Here is a 17044-nt window from a genome sequence, read left to right on the forward strand (position 1 = left end):
GTATTTCGTTTACTTTTGGCGTTGCTTTGATTTATAGCAATCACTTGTCGAGGAAACCGTTGTTAACGCCCACCGAGATCAATTCTGCTCAATTGAATTCATCATGCTTAAGTATACTTAAGTCGAGACTTCAAAGCTGATAGCGAATTTCTAGAGCGTACATGTGTATATCTGTATGTACTTGCAAAAACATGATCATTTAATTAATCGAAGAAGTTTCTTAATCGATTTCTGCGAATGTTTTTGTGCACTAATTAAAAGCGACAGAAATACACCGAAGCGGCCGGCATTGTTCGATAGTGGGCATTACTTGTGTGTGTTGTGTTGCTTTTTATTTGCCATCATGCACTACAATTGCGCTCATTAGTTGTTTGTTAGATAAAGCTTTGATGACACATCCAAACATTCGACTTGATCCGCAGTCGGTGACCGACCTAAGCATTGAGCCCCAAAATGGGCATTACAGCTGTCCGAACTGGTACTCAATTGGCGCGACAATTGCAATGGATGCTGTGGCAATAAAATACCTGCACACGCTCATGCATATGAACATAACTACATATGTATGTATGCATGTATGTATGAATGAGTAAAGTAATGGTGGTGCCATATGCAATTCCAGGTGGTTATCGTTGATTAACGTTGTGGAAACGAGGTCATTTGGTATTTATTTTGGTATATTTCGTATCGTGTATCTGCCGGCCCGACACCGCCACCACACCACCACCGCTGGACGATGAATGCTGCTTCTCCTTTTATTTGTTGCCCAAATGCTGCTAGGCGCCATATACCGCTGCCTTGGTCGTCATAGTTTTCCCCCATAGGAAATTTCGTGGCAAAATTTTCATTTTTAACAATTTCCACGGTAGGCTATGTACGATTGCCTACTGGGGTACATCGTCAGATAAAAACGCAAAGCCGTGGATTTGAATCTATTAGATCGGTTGTTTGCCCGTTTGTCTAGCTGTCGGTGTTCGCGCTTTGATGATTCATTCACTAAGTTTAGAGACATAAATATTTATGTAAGTTTGTTTGTAATTGTTTCTACGTCCTCCCTTCCCAAGTGATATTTGCGCTAAACGAAAATATAAATCCGTTGGCGATAACCAGTTTTACTTTAACTAAAATAACAACAACATCCATTATTATTGCAATGTTATTTTCTTGTTTGTAAACGATCGTTTGATTTGTTTATTTTTCCATTAATTCAAAGTGTCAGCACTAAATTTAAATTTGCTAAGTAATTTCATGTTAGAATGACTTTTAGTGTAAATGCTTTGCTGTTGTTTTCTAATATTACACCCGCCGATGTGTTTTAAACGTACAAAAAAGCTCATGTCAAGATAGAATATTATCTGAGCACGAATGATGGATGGATGGCATTACATAAATACATACTTACATACATTTGAACGCTTTAATAATTGCTTTTGTTCCAAAGCATGTTTGTAGGCGGTGGCGCCATTTTTATTTTTATTTTATTTTTTTGATATAAGATTCCACGACCACGGGCAAAAGTAATTTGTTTTGTTATTATGGGAAAATGAAAAAGTTTCACACATTTTACAGGCGATGGCTGCAGGGCTGTCTCGAAACCCACTTAGCGCTATTTGTTCTTCTGAAATGTATTATTTATTTATTAGTCAAAAACTAAACCAAAAACTGATTCCCCAAAGCTAAACGACATTTAGAAACTATTTCGATAGGATTAGAGGTTAATAAAGCGATAAGAGGAAAAGTGTCAAGGAAGATAGTATTTTTGCATCGCGAAAGTAATTCGAAATATCAGCCTAGAAAAGAAGGTTTTTAATGAGTTTTTCGAGCTCACGAAAATTGTTTTGGCGGAAGAAACATGGATCGAAGTATGCAAAGCAAGGGCATATAGCCTTCTTAAGTGTCCGTACGTTTGCTCAGAACATTTTGACAAAACATACACGTTTGTCAATTGCTTGCTCAAAGGAGGTCCTTATAAACAGACACCGCAATTTCTTGATAAATTGGCTACAAGTCCACATTTTTCATGTTTTTATTTATTGTATAATTCAAGCTTTGCGCTTTATGAGGGAATTGTTAAACCATTTTTTAGGGATAACATTACCCTTTAGCTCTGCAGGTTAGCCACTAGTTTTGAGAGTGTTTTTGCCGTTGTACCAGAATTCACCTTGTGACAGCCCCGCCTATACACATTCTATGTCCTTTTAGCATTGACATAGATGTGCAGACTTTAGAGGTACACTTTTTCTCAACATGCCTTGAGAAATATCCACTGTAGGGGCATGATAATAGGGCCATGCTAGAACAAAAGAATTTTTTTTTTCTAGGGGTCAAGCTGCCATAAAGATATGAGTCATTAACTAATATATGAGTCATTATCCACTATTTTTCAATAAAATTGCATGTTTTACTGTATTCTCAATCCATATGTATGCACATAAATCGTGCTAGATCGTGTTATTATTGTCTCAGATGACCATTGCGTTTTCATCCTAAAGGAAATTTCCATCCCGAAAAACCACAGTTCCGCCTTAAACAGTAACGGTATGGCAACGCTTCTGGCAAACAACAAACATTATGAAACTTCAAAAATCCTCAAATACGTCAAAAAAATTGGAGTGTAATGCGGCAGTTACTCACGAACGTACGTACCAAAAACGTGTCAGCTGACACGACCTATCTTATGAGTGTGCAATGTAAACGAAAACTCACCGACGTGCAACGCCCGTATGTACGTAGCCCGGAACGTAGAAATCAAAACAATTTTGATTTTTTCCGTAAGAACGTGTCAGCTGATCGCTCTCTCACTAGACAGAGTTGCCTAGTCAACTTTTGTGCGCTAATTTTTGACCGTTTGCAATTTTATGCAAAAACACCTAATTAAAGTTTGAAAAATTGTGAAAATAATTCGAAATAATTATGTAAAACTGCTGATTATAAATATGTAATCTATTTATACCTATTTAATATGTATTCCGGCCTTTTAAAATATCAAAAATTAAATTGGAAAAAGTTGATGTTTCCATAAGCATACATGCAAAATGGTCAATGGCAACAGTGCTTATCTGTAAACAATACACATACAAATATGTTATGTACATGTACACAGACGCACACATTGATTCCTACGAGCTTGAGAGTTCGGTAAAACGTGCTTCGTACGACAAACGTCCTTACGTACGGCACACGTCGGTGGGTAACTGCCGCATAACTACCTTCTATTTTGTATCATGTGTATATCTGCTTGGAGGAAAAATCCGTCGAAATATTTTTTTGTTTGTGATTAGAGTTTATATCGCCTTAGTAACCACAAAACGTACCGAGCTACTTACATCTTGGCGATAGACGATAAAATTATCTGAAAATTGCTGACAGGGTGATAAACATATGTACGGAGTACAAGAAAGTTTTGGGATTTAGGTTCAAACCTTTAACCGTATATGCTTAGTAGCTAAATCCTATTAAATGTTGATTGTTTTAAAGTTTTCCCATATTGACCTAAAAATAATGTTAATGAAGAATAGGGAACAGTTTGTATCCACGTAATTGTGATGGATTCAATTTTCTCTCAAAGATATTTATACCCATTGTGAACTCCTACAAGTCAATAATCTTTTGAATCCTCCATTACCACTTTGAACCTTTGAAGCTATTGGCTATGTTTTATCAAACATTCGCCACATATGGGAATTCATAATGTTTATTTATACTAATTCTTTGAAAAGTACAACATATTTGCAGATTTAGGTGAGAGTATATTCATGCATTTGAATGTATTTTATGTCGGCACGTATTTGTATGTTTGTATGTATTTGGCTACGTTTCCGCCTCATCTGTTTTCCAACCACAACAGTCGTTTTGACCATTCACTACTGCATTTACATAGTGAAAGTTTGAAAAGCCGCCAAAAGTGTTCAACTCAGCGCATGCTAAAGACGAAAGTAGAGACCAATAAATTAAGCTTATGCGTGTGCAGACAACATACATATGTACATATCTACTTGGGTGCTAGATTATGCTACTATTTTCAAAAACCGGTTATTTATTTGAGGAACCCGATATTTTTTTAGAAATTTGCAGCCACGCTAACAATCGAGTGCTTAGAGGTGTGTCACCCCGGTATCCGACAAACTGGCCGATGAAGAATCGGAAATTCAGAAATATGACCTAAAAACTGTGCTCGTGTGTAATTTTTCTCTTTGAGCAGTAACGTTAAAAATATTTTGTAGAAGCGGATTTGTGTGAGTCGAGTCCTGACCACCCTAAATGTTAGGCCTTAAACTGGACGCACACATTGCGTTTATTTTCCACAAACACATATATATATTTTTGCAACATATTCAACTGTTATTAACCTGAGATATTCACCCCTATTGAACTGAAAGTATGTGTCCTGAGGTCCGCTTTAATTGAACGAAGAAGAGGAAGAATGAACGAATTTTCGAAATCAACTGTTTGTGAGAAATTTTTGAAATTAGAACACAACAAAATAAAGAAATATTTGTAAAAAATTTATAAATTAGTGAATATTTCGTTATTTAACATTTATTTAACACAAATAATTTGTGGAAACATAGACGTTGCATTTTAATTGAGGAGGACAATGCGTCCCACAATGTAGACGTGAGAGTGGAAAGCCGGAGATTGAGGTACATCAGTGATCCATTCAGGATAAGCGATGAATTGTAAGTTGGTGCGGAAAATGCTAAACCTTCATACATGTTAAATATTTTATATATATGTATGTCTTGGATATATTTGATGCAGAAGTGCCGAGAAATACTTTGACTTCCTTAACAGCAATTAACTGCGTAATGGCTGCTTTAAGGTTTTTTGCTGAGGGAACTAACAGCATGGTGTTGGTACGGGTTACAATAAGTCGATGGGTCAGTCAACCGCTTCCAAGTCATTATCATATTTTCTGGATGTAATGTAGCGGCGGCTTTGTCCAGAATGGATACAATTTCAAAACAGTGAGGCGGAAAAACTGCAAATGAAGCAAGAGTTTTATACTAAGGCTGCCTTTCCAGCCTGCAATTCTTCTTTAGGCCTTTTTAAGAAACCTTGTGCAATGTCTCTTTTTGTTGACAGCATTTCCAAATTTTTTCATATTGCTCTGGTGTTGTACTTGCTGCCCTGCAAAACCATAAAAAAATAAAAAGTTAGTTTTAAAATAATTTTTATAAACATATTTTTTTAAAAATTGCGCTTTAAAGCCCGCGAAAATAAAAATCAAAACAATCTCCATCAACTAATTTGCAACTGAGAAGAACGGAACTCCGCTGGAAGTGTAGGATACGCCAAATCGAGACTTTCAAACTTGGACTGAATGAAAACAGAACGAAGGATAGCAAAGTTACCAAACTGAGAAAATTTCAGTTCTGTTCGAAGTGCAGAATAGGGCTGATTATTAAGTAGCAACTTTTCGTAATATTTAATATAATTTCGCTCACGGCATATCACAACGGACCATCGACTGTGTGTGGGCTAACATCTTTTAAGACACTTTTCCTTTGAAAAGTATATATTTGAGCATAATTTTAGTTTCTAAAGAGGCTGTTTTATGGCTGAGGTATTTTTTTTTTTTTTTTTTTTTTTTTTTGCGGGGAGGCTGAAAAATGCCTAATGCACCATAATTGCTGCCGTCGCAGCAACCGTGTGTCCGTAGACTAAAAAACAGCCCCGTTCTGGAACCGTCGCCCACCCCGGCACCACTTTCGCATTACTTCAGGGTGGCGTTCCATATTTCTCATTTTTTAAGAGCCTACTGTTGTCCCTGCGTCCAGGTTCCCGCTATTTGCTCTGAGTGTCCATTTAATCGCCACTGCTTCGCATGCGCATTTCTCTGCGCTCCCTCTCAGCATCCATCAGGCGTGTCATTACTATAAATGCCATTTTGCTCACTGCAGTCCAGCATTCTTTCCTGCTGCACATATGTGAAACTAAATTTCTCGTGGTAGGTTCCTCCCCAAAGACTCCATGCAAGGTGAGTCTTTCTTCCTGGAAACGGGGCAGTAGAACATGACGTGTTCTGCGTTTTCTAACTCTGTGGTACACATTGGGCAATGAGGATCTTCCTCTATCCTACGCTTCCATAAATACTCTTTGAAACCGCTATGTCCACTCATTATCTGCGTGAGATGGTAGTTCAGTTCGCCGTGCTTCCGCTCATTCCATTGAGCTACGTTCCAAACTAGTGTGAAAGTCCAACGCCCTTTACTCGAGGCCTCCCACCGTTCTTGCCACTTAGCTATTGTTTGTGTCCTTGCTCTTTTCTTGTCTTCTTCAGATGGTCGCTCGATATTAGCGTTATACAGATCGGCCATTTCGCTTGCCAGTAAGTCCACTTGGATTTTCCGGGTTAGAACCAGGATCGCGTCGTCGGACACCGTCCGATAAGCACTTGCTATTCTTAAAGAAGCAAGTCGGTACGCTGCTAATATATATTTTTGATGGGTCTGTTTAGATCCATACCACACTGGTGCTGCGTATAGTATTATTGAGCTGGTTACTGTGGACAATAGCTGACGTATAGCTTCGCTCGGACCACCAATGTTAGGCATTATTCGCATAAGTGATCCATTAACTTTGGTAATTTTCTCCCCCACCGCTCTGAAGTGCTCTTTGAAAGTTAACTTAGAGTCAATGTGCACTCCTAAGTATTTTAAGGAATCCTTTGAGGTGATTTGATGATCCCCGACAGTTAAGACTTACTCGTTCGCCGACCGTTTGGAGCTTACTAATACCACTTCCGTCTTTTGGCTAGCCAACTCCAGTCCTGTATTGGTCAGCCATTCCTTTATTCTTGCTACGGCGTCATTACATAATGCTTGAAGCAGGTCCAGTTTCATGGCTGAGGTATAAATGTTGAAATACGCCCCCTACATACATACATACATACATACAAATGAGCAAATTACTTATCTAGTATCTAGCCGAAATTAATTAAACTCGCTAGTGCTGTTAGCGGGTGTAAAGGGGTATGAACATTAAAACTTATGAAAAAATTCAATGTACTACACTGTACAACAGCTTGTTTGCTACAAAGTAATTCTGCTATTATTCTAAAAGGTGGCATCGCGCAGTTTGCAAGGTGTCCTTCGGCCATGTGTGCAAAATCCGGAAGAGTCTAAGTTTTCGTTCCTAAGGAATATTGGAATATTTAAACTTCATCATTTCTTCTTATCCTACTTCTTCACATTTTTCCCGAAGGCATCAGTAAGTTATTATGTGTTGATGCAACATGTTGCTAAAGATATACTCCGCATTTTCACGCCTGGGGGGGGAAATTTTGGAAGATCTGTTCCAAATTGTAATTTTTATATAAAATACAGAACCAAATTTAATTATTATTTCAAATGTTAAAATTGAAAACTTTGCCGAAATTAAAAAATTTATCAAAAATGTTGCTTCAAATTAATTATCACACAAAATTAAAAATATTTTTTTTATTAATAATTATAAAGCAGACTTTGTTTAGTATTTATTTAGCAACGATAGATATTTTTTTCATTGGCAATATGCACATTAATTCAGATCTTTCTGTTCTTATTAGTATTGCTAGATAACGGTCTTATACTGCCGTCCATAGCCAAAAAGCTGTAAAGTGTAAAAATTTATCAGAAATATATGAAGTGCGAGTTTTCGTTTGTTTTAACTAAAATTATTGAATATGACCTATTAAATGACTTTATGGAGAGCCATTAATCATGTCGTTCTGGTACATGATTCTTTCCGGAGCTCGAAATCAGACGCGAACTGCTTTTTTTGTTTTGTAAATCTAAAAGCAGTAAAATGAAACTTCATAAAACTGAATTCGTGTTTTGGCACCCGCAAGAATCTAACAAATGCCTAAAACGTTGACAAAATTTGGATCTTTGCTTCCCCGTAAATTTCGAAATTATTCAAATAAAAAAAAATTTCTGAAGCAACGGAACCTGAATTGAAATCATGTGCCAAAGTCACACGGAAGAAGCGTCCTTCTGAAATCATAATCCTAGCTCCGTAAGGGCTCCAATATCTATTGATACTATTTAAAATACGGAAAGCGAGCCTGCAGTTTTAAGGACTTGGTCGTTATGACACGGCGTATATTTAACACTGGCAGCGAAATATATTTTGGTATATTTTTAATTTTTATTTATTTTTTTTTATTTCCTCATTTTAGTGCTTTGGCCATTAAGTATTTTTGTATTAAGTTTTCTACATAATTAAGAAGCAATTTTCTTTTTTATGTGTAATAATTCATATTAATTTCTTAACTAAAACATTCACTAAAATTCTGTTGGATCAACGCTAATCTCGAATGAATTGCCAGATAATGCGAAAAAAATTGACTAACACTTTTTTGTTGTTGTTCCTAATATCGGCTACTTAAACGACTGTGCGATATTTTGCTTTCAGGCTGTCGAATCGATTTTGCTAACTAAGAAATCTTGCATTGTCACTTTTCGTAATTCATAATTAAACTCATAAACAACTTAAACAACCATTTAATTCTATCTAACAAACAAATCACTCATACTTATGTACATTTGTTTGTGCATGTATTAGTGTCGAGCTATGCTTGCGAACAAAGTCATTGCTAAGAATTTGATGCAAGTTCAACTAAATGTGAAATTATTGTCGTTTGTTTTTATATTTTTTGTTTGTCGTGTGATCGCATCATTTTTCCGTTATGGCTGAACTCGTCTTACCACCTAACAAATATGCTTTTACGTACGTACATATGTTTGTATGAATCTACAAACTTATTTATATGGATGATGCCATTTGCGATCTACCTGATCCATATTGGCAACTACTTTGGGCTGGCCAACATTGCTTGGAATCACTTAATGGTTCATCTAAAAACAAAAATTGTATCATCCAAATATCTGCTTGGCTGCCACAAACCATCAGATTTATATCAAGAGACAGTGAAACGCTTTACACGCTCCTCACTTTCGCCTGAAATGGACCGCTACTCATCGTCACGCAATTCAATAAGATCGACGAACACATCCCAGAAATCTGGTGATGGAGATCGCCGCACCTCTTGTAAGTTATTACATTTTCATGTTAAATTTCAATCGTAGATGTTTTGTTGTTGCTGCCACCGTTTGTGAGGTCGGATCTTAAAATTGTGGCTGATCAATGCTCATTTACTACAAATACACCATCACATATATATATATAGTTGTGTGCAAAATAATAAAGACACATTTTGAAAGATTACTGTGTGTAACTTATGTTAGTATAAATGGTTTAATTGTATCGATCCATAACTCCAGCATGTCTTAAGCTCGAATACAGAAAGCTTTTCCGTTGACGAATTTTCATTATAGAGGTAAATTAAAAATACTTATCAGGCCAACTTAATAAAAACGCATTGCGATTCTGTCAAAAATGTCTCATCTCCATACAAATTGTGTGGGAGCAACCGAAATTGGATTTACTGCATAAAAAGCTAATTCAATTTCCATTTTTTGCTCTTCCTACCATTTCGGTTTGACGTTTGCGTTCATATTTGCATTGTCGCAACGCATTCTTACCTTAGTTTGAGCAAAAAAAGTCGTTTATGTTCGAGCTCTAAGCAAACGCAGTGCGTTTTTATTAGATTGACCTGTGTGAGTACATACATAAATTTGCGGAAGTATGGCTTATAGATCCATGGCAGACCAAATATGATGTCGCTCAAGTATTCTCGCCGGCTATATCCCGATATTTTATATACTCCAAAGCTACTAGATCGATTAGATTTACTGACATCTTCTAGGTTTCTCTGATTCTTAGGATATGGTTCAAATGCGGACCAAGGTGATACCAAAATATTGTTTAACATGAGCATGTAACAAATGGTTTGAACGAGAGGTTTAATATAGTAAAACCAAAGCCAAAATGAGAGTGAGGGAGAAGCAAAAGCAAACTTCATACCATGCTCTCATTGGTAATTCAATGTTTCATTCATTATTCGGCCTTCAATTATCTTCCGAATCACTGATCTGGAATGCTCACATTTGTTGAGAATTACACTAAAATTGATGCCAAACTTCATAGAAACATTATTGTAATCTATCCGAAATAAAAGACAAACGCACAAACAAACATATGAAAATAAAAAAATAAGGAAAACATAATGGCATCGTGAAAATTGGCACAAAAAAAATCGACTCCGAATAAATTACAAATGTTCCGCTAATTCGCTAATCATGTAGTGAATAAATTCGAATATAAATTAGACGCCATGGGGACATAGACATAATGGAGAGCCAATGGTGGCGTTCGTTAGGTGTGTCGTTCAAATGAGCGAGTTAGTTTGTATATTTAAGTGAAAAAATTGTAAATTGTTTACTGCTACGCTTATTATTTTGCGCACAACTGTATGTTCAAGCGTTTGTAGATATTGCTGCTTAAGCTTTTAATATTATATTTTATAGATTTCTGTTTTTTTTTTCTTAATTAGTATTTTGCATTTTTTCTTTTCTTTCTGTTTTTTCTTGTTCATTTGTTTTTGTATTTTGTATGTGTTCCGTTATTTATCCACGCTGTTCTGTTTCTGTGCTTTGTACATATGAATAGACGATTTGTATCTAGAGGCCACAGGTCGCCGTCGTAGTTCAGGTAAGATCAATTCATAAAATTACCGTTCCCAATATTTTGTAGTGCATTCGTGCCACCCAATGACTTTTTTTAATTTAAACTAAAACAAAACAATATTTCTATAATAAGTATAGATATTTTTTTACTCATTATTTTTTTATCACATCATAACCGAAAACTTTTGCAATAAATTAAATGAAGATTAAAATACAAATTCTGCAAATTGCTATTTTCCATTGAGGTCAAATTGCATAAAAGTCTACACAAGATTTTCAAAACAATTTTATATGAATTTTTAAAAGCAGGATCTGTAAGCGCATAAATTTATGCTTTTTGTCTGTAGTTCTTGCATGATTCGGCATTGAAATTAAATTTAATGAATGCGTTGAACACATTTTATGTTGCAATTACGTACTTCTTGTATTTTTTTTTTTTTTTTGAATGTTTTTCTGCTTCATACGCTGCCGGTTTTTTCTCCTTATCAATGCGCTTGTCAATGCCAATAAATCGCGGGTGTATGCGCCTGCGCAACGCATTTGCATCGCTGCCACAGATGTGTGCCACTTGTCGCTCCCTTAATTGGCCAATGCGCATGCGCATGCACATGATAAACTCGTATCGTTTGTTAAATATGATTGTTGCTGTTGTTGTATTTGTTCAATTGATTCAACTTTGCTAGACAACATTACAAAGAAAATTTCTTAACACATTTATATTATTCAGATACACACACATGCGTACAGATCTACATAAATATAGTCAAACACGCATATATGTATGTATGTTTACAGTCCGCTTAATGCTCTTTATGACGTATTATGATGGCGTCAAAAACAAAATAAAAAGATCATGTCAATTTAAATTTTAAAATGTTTGATGTTTGACACATTGGCAGCTATCAGTGGGAGGGTGAAGGGTAAATTGCCTTTCGTTATAATAATGTTCGGTGATGCTGAGTGCAGTTTGGCGAGAAAACTGAGGTCGGTCTGTTCTAAAACGAACATAATTTGTGTATCATCTCAGAAACTGCTCAATAAAACATTAGACATGAATCATTACACAAATTTTCAAGGTAACTCCCTCGGCTTTCCTTGTGGGTTCGGGTTGAGCATATTCCCTATGCATACAAATGTTCTTCCATAGTATAAGCACTCAGGGCATCGGTTATCAACTCAAAGTATTGTTCGCAAACTCTCCTTGTTACATTTATAATTTACTTAATTTGCGCTTAATCCTTTTAACGGGTTGGGATGACAGAAACTTCCAACAATTCGCGCCAAACGCTCCTGCGTTGGAGTAATTGGCGCCAATTGGATATACCAATCCATCTGTTCCTTCCAGCGGAGTAGAGGCCTCCCTATTCCTCTGCTTCAGCAGGCGGGTTCCGGTAAGAGTACCTTCTTGGGCGAATCATCATCTGGTCAACGTAGCTAAATCTTCTTCATCGTCGTCAACTCATAGAGGTCCATGGTACATGGGGAAACAATTTTTAGCTTTCTCTTTAAGCATGCTTTTTTTAACCTAGTCCAATGAAAGCTCTTTACTGATCATTTATTTAGACTATATTTTGCACTGCAGCTGTTTCAGGTTTTCCGGGGTTACTTAAAGATAACATATTTTTCGGACCGTGCACGATTACTTCATGGATTATTTTGTAATAAATTTGGATCTATTTTGGGATTACTTCAGAACTAGTCTTTGAGTAATCCTAATATGATCTCAAAATAGCACGAAAATATCTCGAAACAGTTCCGAAGCTATCCCAAAATAGACCCAAATTATCCCGAAACTGTCCAGAGTAAAATCGTTTTGGCTTGAATTTTTACTCAGAATAATTATATGAAGACCCTCATATTAAAATAGTGTTAAGCCGCTGTCTTATTGAGCGGAAAAAACGTCGGTTATTTAATTCATAAATAAGGCTTAAGGCAATACCTATTTTACTGAAGACTGTGCAATGTTCAAAAAATGCAAGGCGAATCCATACAAGGTGGTGGCAAAGCGAATTCAATCCAATTCGCGAGCAGAAGAATGTCAAGTCGAGAGAAATAATATATATTTTTACAATTTCTATGTCAAAATTTTAAAATCAAAGTTCAGCCAGAATATGTCTTTATATAAGTCCACATTTTTCGCTGATTTTTTCCATTTACATATATAAGGAAATGCTTAAAATTTTTTCTTTTCTTTTTATTTCCCATTAGTTTGGCGCAATAGAGCCCTTCTGTACGAAGATCATTCAAAGATTTTGTTCGGACTGTTTTTGTTTTGCTCAATACCGTGTGCAAAGTTCTAATTAAAATTAGAATTATAATAATAAAAAAGCATATCCAATGAAAAAATGTTTTTAATGGCAACTGCGAATTTATTTGTTTTAGTTTAGTATGCAATTCATTTAGTTCTAAGCAGCACTTTGCGTTTCAAAGCGCAATTACCAATATTTTGTCTCAGGTGCACCGTTCGTCATAAAATTGCTCTTTTCAATTATTATTTCAGAGCAATTGATCATTAAAGGCAGAACAAATGAGTTACGGAAGGTGTACGCCTACTCTAAACCCGAATTTGATATATCCATATTTGTTTTTGTTTTAAGTACATTACTTGTACGTATTTCTATAGCAGGCTGGTGGGCGTTAATAGTTGGGGGACGCCGTCATTAAGATATTTTGCTCACATGCATTTTTAGTTGCATACATACAACAACAATAAAAACCTTTCTTTGTATGAGTAAAGCAAATAAGCACGGAGAGTCGGCGAATCTTTGGGAAATTCTCATAGCCGCGGCACAAAATTAATTTCCATATATTTATACTTGTGAATATATGTACGTATGTATGTATGTGTAAAAAAACAAACTTTGCTTATAGACACACTCGACAATTAGCAGATTGTATCGGTTTCTATAAAGTCCGACTTGTAACACCCTCATGATCGAGAGTTTATTTTAAAATTGACATACATATGTACACACACACAAATGTACGTATGTATATCATTCACTTCATATCTACATATGTTGCTATACAGTTATGTCTGGTTAACTGAACGAACTCAGCACCGCCGCTACAAAGTTCTCGTCGGAGTTGATATTTGGTACTCGTAGAGAGCGCATATCCAGATCACTAGTTCTAAACCTTCTGTTGATCATGACTTGATCAATTTGATTACCTGTTCTTTGTTTGAAAGACAGTCAAGCAGCTTGGGGATCTTCTAATGCCGGAACGTTGCTCTGCAGATGTCCATATTTCTCCCTAAACTTGGATGAAGCCTACAATAGCGTTAAAGCCGACAAAGATTATTTGCTGTATGCCGGTGATGTCAAAGGCGAAAGGCCTCGAAAATTCTAAGTAATTGCCTAAAGAAGCATAGTCTTTAAATCATTTGCACTGATCATCATCTCAAAAAGGAACTGTCCCCGGATGCATGGTTAAATTTTTCATTGAATTTTAGTTTCATGTAGCGAGCCCTAAGTCAAGCGCCACAACCCGGGTACGGAATCAATAGATATTTAGACATTTATATAGCGAGGTAATTGATGCAAGACAGACGCCCACTTACAGCCACACGTGAGCAAACGATAAAAATTCCGTTCATCACCCGAAATATTTCAGTATCATTTAAACCAAGTTGCTAGCAACAGAGCGTCTGAATATTTCAAAGCAAAATAAGACTCATTTTAATATTGTAGTGTTCCAGTTGTTGGATGGAATGATACTTGGAATTTAATTAATCAAATATAGTAGAGGGACCTTCGGTACTTTAATTATGTCCGACACTGCATGTAAGTGTATCTCCGTGTATTTCATTTTGGTGTGTTCATTATATCTAGGCATGACTGTATTTGTCTCTATACAAACATAGGACAGCACTTATTTAAGCTTGCAATTTCCCCATTTTATCGCAATTTTAGTAATTTTCAATTTTTTACTTTCAATTCAAGTAGGAATACCTTCAGTGCAGTTTGTTCCGCCCGCTGTTTAGTCGCTGCTGCGCTCGGCCTATTTAAAAAAAAAAAAAAAAAAACTTGAAAAAAATAAATAAATAACTCAAAGTGATCGTGATCACAGAAGTCATTTTGTTGTTACGGAATATGACAGGAAAATAGAAAAAATAAATAAATCACAAACTTACTTACAATGAATGTATATAATTTTTATAAACTATAGGACATAAAACAATAACAAATACTAAGTATATACATATGTATATAAGTATGTGGTGGCTGAAGTATTGATAAATTTATGCTACATTGCCTTTCGTGTTGTGCATTTGAATTGGTTTGTGCAAAATGTCTCAATCGATCATAAAATAACAAATCCACTTGTTTTCGATCAATATGTTTCACATTGTCGGCCTGCTCACGGCGCACCCAATTTCATAAAAGTATGGAAATGTGCATACAGGGTGTCGAAAAATAGCTATTATTGAGCAATTGAGAGAATCAAAAACCATGTAAATATAAAGTATTTAAAAAAATTTTATCTATACTTAGTTTCCCCTAGGTCGCGTAACACACATCCTACCCTAGAACAATCGGCCGTACACTTCAGTCGAAGGCATTGATATACATACAATATGGCGAAACTTTGTGGGCCTGTTTGTTGTTTGTGATGATCAAAAAATTTGAATGGACTTTTATGTCAGCCGTCAGACAAACTATAAAACTACTGTTGAACTATCTTTCCTATCTACAATAGTTAAGTTGGAAAATGCAAGTAACATGCAATTTAAGAATTTTCAGTTTTAAAGATCTGTAAAAACTTCAATATCAAAGATGAAAATTTGGGTCGTTTAATTTTTTTTTCTTTAGAATTTAGTGGTAAATACATATGTAGGTCATATTCATTTTATCAAGAAAAAAAAAAGATTCTTCATAATTTGCAGGACTAAATAATTTAAAAACTCTAGTTCCCGTGCTGCTTAAATGGCAATACCTTAAGTTCCGTGAAGGGTCTATTAAAATTATTAGCCCCGCATCTGACACAATCTTTCTCGGACTTGTATGAGTTATTAAGCGGGGATTATCCTTATTGCTTTAAATGTATGAAAACATTTATTTGAAACAATTTTTAATTTATAATTTATTTAATAATTTGGGGAAAATTTAAACAGCGTGACATCAGGACGGACAAGGCGACATCTGTTTCGATTATACCTTGTAAATCTCTTCAAAGCCTTTTCTCCCGGGGGTGGGATTCGAACCCGCACTCCTACGATGGTTGAAGTGTTACAAACGCATTCAGCCACGTCATGCTTTAGTGTTGTAAACCTTATCCCAATTGCCTTCTTTGCATATTTTCTTTATTCATAGTCCATACTTCGTATGGCATCATACGGTAAAGTGAACTTCGTGGGATAATATACAACGGTAACTTTATTTCAAGAGTAGACAAATTAAAATACCTGGATATTTGGTTCGACGAAAATTTGAATTGGAATGAACAGATTCAAAAAATAAAAATGAAAGTGACAACAATCCAAATTATTTTCTCCTCTAATTAGGAATATTTCCTCTTGCCACAACTGATTGATGCAAAATGAGAAAATGTATTCGTTATCTTCTCGCACAAAATTTTATATTTTTTGAGAAAATTGATGTATGTATGTATAATATTGTATATCAAAGTTGTTAATAAAGGAAAAAAAATGTATGCGTTGGTAAGGCGATTTTCTTGGACATAATCTCTGATATTTTCGGGTGAAAGCTAAGAAAATATCGTAATTATGGCTCACCCTAATATATGGCATGTATCAACTTCATTTTTTAAATGAACAATGGCAGTTTATCAAACGATCTGAATATACAAACTGTGAATGACGGTTAAACTGAAATTTTGTATAGCAACTGAGTAAACATTTTTATAGCCCAGCAATTATTCAAAGTAATTTAGGTAGCTCCTTATTGCCACTGATGTTACAAATTTCGCCACGTCGTTGTACGTATTAGAACTTAATAAAAATTATAAAACCAGAGAGCGACCGAACATTGAACCAAAAATTTACCAAAGCCGTGGTTTTTGAAAGATGTCCTAAAAATTAGGCACAAAGTGTTCGGTAATTTTCGGCTTTGTTTTGCTCAAAACCAAACCGAACTTGCATTTTCAGAAGCAGTCAATAATAAGTGATAAATTTCTAGTTGTCTAGTTTGAGGTTCATATTTTTTACATGTTTTACGCGAGCGCTTGTGGTCAAAGCTATAATTACATATTAACATGAGGGTGTTGAATTTTCATTTTAGAAAATGATATTTTTTGCCTAAAATGAAGTGGGGTTTCAAAATATTTCAAGTTATGTACATATGTATGTTATAATAATTTGTGGAATTTGGTTTGGTGACATCTTCAGTGCCATTATGCGTTGTCTAGAGCGAAATATCGCTCCAATATACCGCTATGCCGGAATGAGCGTGGTATAAATATATAGTTAGGAAAGAATGAAATTGGTAGGAAACACGGTAGTCAGAGAGAAG

General features: G+C 35.5%; 1 protein-coding gene across 15 annotated transcripts in view; it reads left to right on the plus strand.

The window, feature by feature from the left end:
• The window catches only part of CLIP-190 (Cytoplasmic linker protein 190), a 107714-nt gene that overhangs the window by 59928 nt on the left and 30742 nt on the right, over positions 1-17044 (plus strand). For 9 of the 15 annotated variants that reach the window (XM_067768978.1, XM_067768980.1, XM_067768979.1 and 6 more), the window contains 2 exons: positions 8896-9033; positions 10555-10596. The exons of 5 other annotated variants lie outside the window; for them this stretch is intronic. In XM_067768978.1, coding sequence (XP_067625079.1) covers positions 8896-9033; positions 10555-10596 — 180 coding nt within the window. Of the gene's footprint in view, positions 1-8895; positions 9034-10554; positions 10597-14504; positions 14669-17044 lie in introns of those variants that run through there. One more of the 15 variants, XM_067768990.1, reaches the window with a different exon arrangement.

The sequence above is a fragment of the Eurosta solidaginis genome, chromosome 2 (genome assembly GCF_040869045.1).
Source record: "Eurosta solidaginis isolate ZX-2024a chromosome 2, ASM4086904v1, whole genome shotgun sequence".
Taxonomy (NCBI): Eukaryota; Metazoa; Arthropoda; class Insecta; order Diptera; family Tephritidae; genus Eurosta; species Eurosta solidaginis.